The following is a 7,771-nucleotide window of genomic DNA, read 5'->3' on the forward strand; positions in this document are numbered from 1 at the left end:
TATTCCATTTGCATCGTGAGTCTTATTAAGCGTACGTTCCATACCGTACCAATACCGTCGTGTCACGTTCCTTTATTAAATCTCGATATTGCACTTTCGTTTTTTCCTCGTTTTCTCCTTTTCGATCTTTCGAGAATCATTCAGAAAAATCTATTCAACATTCGTGTTAACGGGAGACGCTGATTAATATTTTAGATTAGGAAGAAAGCGAAGTGATCGTAGATCATAGTATTTCGAGAAAAACACTTTCGCTTTTTTCCCTCAATTTTCCAACGATTTAATTATTAAAATAAAACAGGATCGGAGGTTGCTAAAAATTGAAAGAGTGAAATAACGTTTTTCTCGTTTTAATAATATCGATTCACAATGGAATGTAATAATGGGACATTTTTAAGGAAAAATTGTTAGTGACGAAACCTTCTTCTGTCTTATCGCCTTCTTTTCGAATATTTATCGAGTATGGAAAAAAAACATTGTAGGAAGTTTGGCTGCGGGGCCCGTATTTAGAGAATCATGTTTCGAATTCGTTCGAAAGTTGATAAGAAAGACGGGCGAACGCTCGTTTCTATCGTTGTGTCGCGGCCCGTGAAGATAATACTCGGATACGTCAATGAGTTAGAAAGTGGTTAGTAACGAGTGCTCGTTAAAAATCACGGGAAGCGACGAGGAGGAAGTGCGCCGATGAAACGTCAAGCGTGTCGCACGCAGCTAATAGAAATTGTCTACTGTAACGCTTCCGATCGCTTTTCTATTATATACTTACGAATCATTGTGCCAACCGATTGTTTAAATGATATACTTTGTCGCATATGCAAAGTTTGTACATCTTTTTTTTTTTTTTAAAATCTAAATTGGCGCTTTCTAAACTGCTCTCAGATGGTACTATTAGAAAGAAGATGATCGTGACGAAAGTGGAAAGTGGAAGATGGAAAGTTGAAAATAAATGTAACGTCCATCGAGATCGATATTTTCTCGTAGATTATATCTTATTTTGGTGATAAAGCAATCATGAATCAAATTTAATAAATCGCAAAGTGGTTGGTCGAACCACGATTGCGATGAAAAATCTACGAATACGTAATGGGTCGATGATACTGAATGCATGATTCGAGCCTCTAGAAATGTCGTTCGCTGACATATAAAAGCGATTGCACAAGAATCCTCCTCAACCGTGCAAAAAATGAATTCTAACGGTATACGCCGAGTTATCGCCGAGAACCGATGTAAATTTAATGTTGATATCTTCGTAAGAAGTTAGATGAGACAAGAAAAATCTGGATAAAACCCAAATAAAGTATACGGGAAGATCATTATTCCATAAGTATACGAAAATTTTCATTTCGCGCAATATCGCTGTCTGAATGAAACCTTGAACGAATCTTTGAATATATTTAAATTATTTATCTAAAGAAATTTGATAAGAAAGAATGGAACTTTCTGATTTAATTATAACAAAATATACGTTCAACTTTATCAATAACATATTTATACATGTATATATATAATTCAAAGAAGAAAGAATAGAAAAGAGAACGAAGAATATTTTTATCTATATTTGTATAAAGAACTGTTAGAAAAAAAAAGGTCGATCCCTATCTGTTCACGTGATACAGTTGGAACGTATTTAACTGTTATCAATGATTTAGATATAACATGTGTTGAATATATGAATATCGGTTCCATACAATCGATGATTATTTCATCGATTTAAAAATTTATGTTTACACCGAGCGATAATAAAATAAAGTCTTTTATATTTTAATAAAAAATTATTAATTTTGAAAGAAAGATTTGATAAAAAAAAAATATATATGTAAAAGAAAAAAGAAAATGAGGTAATAAATTTATCGTATTTTTTTTTTTTTTTTATTAAACTTTTCAGAGAGTTACATTATCAAGCGAAAAGAAATCTTTGTAGCTTCGAGTTCGAAATTCATTTCAACAGATGGTGTTCTCATCGTGCAAATGACTACGACACGTGAAATCTACCAGCGTGAACAATCAATGATTAAAACGACTTTTTGACAACAGAAATTAAAAACCGAGTTCAAAGTGATTATATTATTATATTTATCGGTATAATTACTTTTCTAACAATATTGAAGTGACAACACGATCAAGGGAAAACCAAAGTTTCATGATGTATCGAGAAAATTTTCTTTAAATTTTCTTTCGTTATTGATTATTATGAAGCTCCTGAATTGTGGAGTGAATAAAAATGTGCTCTTCTAATCAGTCGTTAATTGAAAAGTTATATAAAAACGTACGACGTCAGATGGCCTTAAATTTAACTTGACGATTATTGTTATAATAATTCTTGTCATCAGATGTTTATATAATAAATTATGAAATAATTATACGCAATTTTCGTAGTATGACGGAAGATTAATGTATATCGTAAATAATTGACGTAATTCTTATAAAAAGACTAGAATAAATTTTTAAAAGAATCAAACAAAATGGGATCGGAACAGAGCTCTCAAGGTGGTACTCACAGTACCAATGCTAATAGAACAAGAAATATACCATTAAGACGTGGTAAAAGTGTACCGAATCGTGAAAGAGTACCAGAAGATACACCACCTAGATGTACCAGTCCTGGTGCAAGCATTTGTTCAGATTCTGATTTACCATATATATCTTACACTGTGAATAGACCTATTGGAGATTCACCAAAAATGACAAATAAGCAATCACAGTTATATAGAGGCAAGAGTTTGGGTGCACAAGATATATCTAGACGTAAAAATAATTTAAATACCAGTAGTTACAGGTAATATATGATTATTTATGATTAATTATGATTAATTATGATTTTGTCTATTTTAATATATTTTATTTGAATAATAATTTTTACAGAAAAACTACCTCTGATAAAATACACAATATAGTAGTAGTGAAATCAGCTGTGGCAGATCCTACAGCTGACAAAGATCCTGATTTGGTTAAATTACAAAGTATCCCCATGTTCCTACCTATCATGCGTGGCACCCTTAATTTGCCCCCAGGTGTAAGAGATCCAGAGGTCCTAGAAAGACTTAATCCTATTGGTCTTTTTAATCTGTGTGCGCGTTATCAACATCATCTGAACACTAATGCTCAAATGATTGCCACTGAACAAGCTAGTCTATGCATTAATATCGAACCAGAAGTGACCAAAATTCTTAATTTGGCAACAGAAAGGCAAAAGAAATTTGCCAAGTTTGCCGAACAATTGAACAAAATACATGAGCTTAGTAAACAATTAACTAAATGCCATTCTCTTTTAAATCAAACTCTAGAAAGTCTTGAAACTTTGAACAATCTTTTACCAATTGAAGATAGATTAGAACCATTTGTATGGACTACTGGATAAAATTCATATTGAAAAATACATTGAATGTAGTTTTGGAAAATCATACATTGCACTGGTGCTAAGAGATAATTTAAATTAATTCGATACAAAAACCTGTTAAAGATTTGTTTTGTTTCTTTCATCAAACATGATGAAATTATGTACTAATAACCCCTATTTGAAAAAATTTCTAGTACCTATACATGTGTTGCACAGAAATCTTGTCTATAAGAATATATATATATAGATATATATATACATATACATCTATTTTCATGTTAATCATAATAATTGTATAATTGTATAAAAAATAATGTGATGCTTCAAAAATACATACAGTTTACTATGATAAAAAAATTGTACATTTTATTAAAATAAAAGTAAATTTCACAATTACAATAAAATGAGTCATAGCAATCTTGTAAAAAACAACAATATAAAAAAAAATCTACATAAAAGTATAACATTTTATAATCATTTACATACCCTAATTAATACCAGCAGATTTTTGTGCTTTCAATATTCTGTATGCCGCTATAACATCATTCTGTTGTTTTTCTAATTGTCTCCTTTCTCCAAGTGGTAATTTTTTACGTTTCCCTGATCTATCTATAGTCGTTCTCTTCTTAGCATCCAACTTTGAATTTTCATTCTTCTTGAGCATTGAATAAAGAAGAAGATTCTTTTTACCAGGCTGTAGCAAAAAATTAAAGAATTTTTCATCAATATTTAAATGCATTAAAAAATAAAAAAAAATGTATTGTTAAAAAAACATACTTTAGAGGTATTTATAGCATTAGCATTTTTTGGTTTGATTTTTAATTGAGGTGGTTCATGAACCACTTCTCCAAATTCGACTTGATCTTTAAAATTATCAAATTCGTCTAATTTTTCTTCCATTTGTTTCTCTTTCTTCAATTTCAATTTCTCCTTCTTCTTTTCAGTTTTAGTCATTTTGACCTTATTGATATCACTGTTTTTTTTTTTTCTTTTAATATTTTTATGATTCGACTTCAACATTTCAATTTTGTCTAATTCAGTTTGTTCACATTTTGAAACTCCTTCAATTTTTCCTGTTTCTGGATTTCGATTAACTTGAACATCATATTTTTTCTCAAAAGTAAATTCATTAATGAAAACTTGCGTATCTCGATTAACTCTATGTAAAAATCGTTGTTCAGTTTCCCCAGGCCTTTGTTGAAATATAGGAACAACTTTCTCTGGTCTTGCCTTTGGATGTAAAGGCTTAGATTCTTGTTTACCAACGGATATAAGATTATTTTTCTTCTTCTTCTTCTTCTTTTTTATTTTACCTATTTTTCCCAATTTCACTGCCTCTTTTAATTCTATTATTTTTTCTAAACTTTTCGGTATAGCTTGTTCGTTCACATCTTTTGGCGGTGCATTTATCTTTGTTTCTAACCTATAATAGGCAGTTCACTAATCTATGTAAGTAATTCGAGAATAAAACATAGTTAATGCACAACTCACTCTGCCTGACGTTTTGCCTGTTGTTTAAAAGGATCTTTCACACCTCTGTGCTTTTTTCCTGGGATTTTTCGACCCATTTGTATTCGATAAACAACGAGACACGATTTTCACGTGGTCGACATTCGTCTACTCGAAAATATAAATGACGCGCGATAATGTTTCATATTCAAAATGTTGTTAAGTATGTTAATTTTTTAATCATAAAATCAATATTTAAACAATTTTAAATATGAAATAAACACAAAATATAATTAATTTATGTTATTAGTTTTAATATATCTCATGTATTAAAATTTAAATTTAATTTTATTTCGAACTCAATGGATAACGTAAAATGATGAGAAGATTCTAAAATTATCTACACATCAATATAAAAAATATACTGGATTTTAAATCTATATCGTATATTGTTTATGATTATAGTGACCAACGAGGTTAGGAAGTAGTTTTTGATATTTTACTAAATATTTGAACCAATCATTTATAAATTGTTTAATTCGTATATTTTATTAAAATACTTTATTGTGTATTATGAACGCTAATTACATAAATAACAATGATCCTATCACTTTATGTTTATTACGTATTTCTCATTCTTTCTTTAACCAGGTAAAACTACAAGGTGTAATAAAATAGTGATGAACCTAATTCAATTTTCTCGATTAATTATCAAAAATAAAAGAGTTAATTGTCAACAAATATATTTTAAAAAATCTGTCTATGGAACATCATCAACGTTATCATCCGAGGAAAAAATTACCGAAAATAATGAAAATAACAATGACTCCTCGATAGATGATTTATCAGAGCCTACGAATTGTTGCATGTCTGGATGTGCAAATTGTGTATGGATTCAATACGCAGAAAAATTAAGTGCTACTCTCAAAGAAAGTGACGTAGATGTACAAAAATTAATCATGGACAAAATACAAGATCCTAATATGAAAGCATTTCTTTCAATGGAACTTAGATTTAGAAATATCATTAAAGATTAGAAATATTATGTATAAAACATATATGTATATATGTACAAAGTGATGAAATTTTAGATAATAAATACTTATGTTAATTTAACTAACTTTAGTCTCGTGTTCTTTTAGTTATATTCTTTGAATCTCTTCCAATATTGTATATATGCACTTGTATATTTATGTAGAGTTGTTGAATCTTGAGTTGCGAAAATCTTGTAATTTTAAAGTAACTTATAAAACTGTCTCCCGTATATATTATCAACTCATTAATTTCTTATAATTCAAACAATTTCGTTTCATAATCATTCACACTTTTTTCACAAAATCGAAAATTTCACTTTGAATCGAATACTCGACCACAAATTCTAATATTTCGAAACTGAAAGTTCACGTTGCGCCATCTGCAAGACTGTACGGCGTCTGTCCAGATGGCGGCAGATGTACGAATGTTGTTTGTATGAAAAATATTTATCCTCATAATTGCAACAAAAATAATGACTATATCACGCTCTGAATCTCCATTCGAGAACTCGGGTCTTTTATTATTTATTCAACTCGTTCCATTTATGAGATTCCAGAGCGTAGTAACCAGTTTCTACATTAAAAGATAAAAGACATCCGATCATTTCGTTCGTACAACCGCTTGAAATTGTAAACCGAGATATAAGATGTTATTTCTATATTCTCATAAATTTAAATATCGAAAAGAGATAAAAAACGGTAATATAAACGATGCCAATAAATTCGATCGAGCACAATGTTAAAGAAGGAAATAGCACAGAAAAAGGAATAACTCTATCTTTTCGCTCGAGTTGAATTTCAATCTCCACTTGAAACGTTTCTATCACCTATGCCGCAATCTTGTTCTTTAACGGAAACTAATTAAAATAAGTTCAGACTTATCGGCAACGTGTTTTGGTACCTCGTGTCCCTCGTGTCGTACCAATAATCTAGTATTACGGGTATTTTTGCGCACCGTTTACATTACATACTCACTTATTTACATTATATACATATGTATAAAGCCACTTGTGCCGCTTACGCCAGTCAGGAGAATGTAGTGTGACATGTACTGACGTGTTGGCGAACGAGGAGGCGTACATAACACTCCTTTTTCTATTTCTGCCACTAGTAGTGTAGATATTGACGAAAAAATTCAACAAAGTTCATTTTTTTCTATAATTCGATATTTTTCTTTTTTTTTTTTCAATTTTAATCCAGGCAATAGAATAGAATTAAAGGGACGTTCAGAACGAAAATAGTATGGATTATCGTATTACGATAAATTATAATTACGCGAATAATTACATGATCGAGCAAAAAAGTTGCTCGTAACGAGAAAGAAAAATTTTTTTTCGAAATAAAAATAAAGTTACCAGTTTTTATCGGATTGATTTCTTTGGTGAATAACAACCGTTTGCTACAAATCAACAAATTCCACATCACACCGAGAGCGTACGTGTTAACTACAAAGTCTCTTGTCGTAATAAACAATATTCACAGATTTTCGCATATATAAATCGTTCGTTTTCCTTGCTCATCAAACAAACGTCAATTCGCGTTGGAAATCATATTTCACGATTTCTCTCCCATTTTCTATTCATTCGTATTAAAAATATCTACTCCGCAGAGACTATAAAAATATTTTCCTACAACAATCCAATTGTTCTTGCCAATCCACGCAGTCGTGGCAAGATTCTCCTCCATCCAATCAAACTTGCAACGGGTTGTTGCGAGCCTCGTAACCTCGTGCACGTATCGAGTTTTTCATCGAAAAAACGAGGGGGGGAGGGAGGAAGGAGGGAGGGAGGGGAGGGAGAAAAAAAAAGAGTACTCCACGGACAATTACAATAATAAAAATCCACGTCGAAAACATTAGGCCGTATACGACCTGGCATAATCTTATCTCCGACTCTGCCCACATGTCAAGTCTTTCTACCGCCGCTATGCTCGTGCACGGCTCTATTTCCATGCG

At 30.9% G+C, this 7,771-nt stretch overlaps 3 protein-coding genes across 6 annotated transcripts in view; 2 read left to right on the forward strand and 1 right to left on the reverse strand.

Moving 5' to 3' along the window:
* LOC726697 (coiled-coil domain-containing protein 137) overlaps positions 1-6,186 on the reverse strand; it is a 58,530-nt gene extending 52,344 nt beyond the window's left edge. For 2 of the 4 annotated variants that reach the window (XR_003306094.1, XR_003306093.1), the window contains exons 1-3: positions 4,826-4,902; positions 4,112-4,757; positions 3,821-4,028 (exon numbers count right to left, since the gene is read on the reverse strand). Coding sequence is in view for 1 of the 4 variants with exons in the window: in XM_026445201.1 (XP_026300986.1) it covers positions 3,822-4,028; positions 4,112-4,757; positions 4,826-4,902 (930 nt within the window). In the remaining 3 variants the exon portion in view is untranslated. Of the gene's footprint in view, positions 1-3,673; positions 4,029-4,111; positions 4,758-4,825; positions 4,952-5,904 lie in introns of those variants that run through there. The other 2 variants (XR_003306092.1, XM_026445201.1) reach the window with 2 other exon arrangements.
* On the forward strand, positions 1,932-3,781 carry LOC410518 (BLOC-1-related complex subunit 5). Its single transcript, XM_393997.5, has 2 exons — positions 1,932-2,773; positions 2,860-3,781. Exons 1-2 carry the CDS (start codon positions 2,460-2,462, stop codon positions 3,353-3,355), a joined length of 810 nt encoding a protein of 269 aa, XP_393997.1. The 5' UTR covers positions 1,932-2,459; the 3' UTR covers positions 3,356-3,781.
* On the forward strand, positions 5,181-5,908 carry LOC102656485 (oxidoreductase-like domain-containing protein 1; the record flags this gene model as incomplete). The annotated part of the gene is made up of 2 exons (XM_016916046.2): positions 5,181-5,259; positions 5,435-5,908. Coding segments are annotated over 2 exons (465 nt in total), but the record flags the coding sequence as incomplete, so codon positions are not given.
* Positions 6,187-7,771: the final 1,585 nt, after the last annotated feature.

Source organism: Apis mellifera, linkage group LG14 (assembly GCF_003254395.2).
Source record: "Apis mellifera strain DH4 linkage group LG14, Amel_HAv3.1, whole genome shotgun sequence".
NCBI classification, from domain to species: Eukaryota; Metazoa; Arthropoda; class Insecta; order Hymenoptera; family Apidae; genus Apis; species Apis mellifera.

What these genes read in the sequence shown, in the direction of transcription:
- LOC410518 (XM_393997.5), top strand. Translation starts at nt 2,460, where the DNA reads ATGGGATCGGAACAGAGCTCTCAAGGTGGTACTCACAGTACCAATGCT. An exon ending in TTAAATACCAGTAGTTACAG is followed by an intron (nt 2,774 to 2,859) that starts GTAATATATGAT and finishes TAATTTTTACAG; the next exon opens with AAAAACTACCTCTGATAAAA.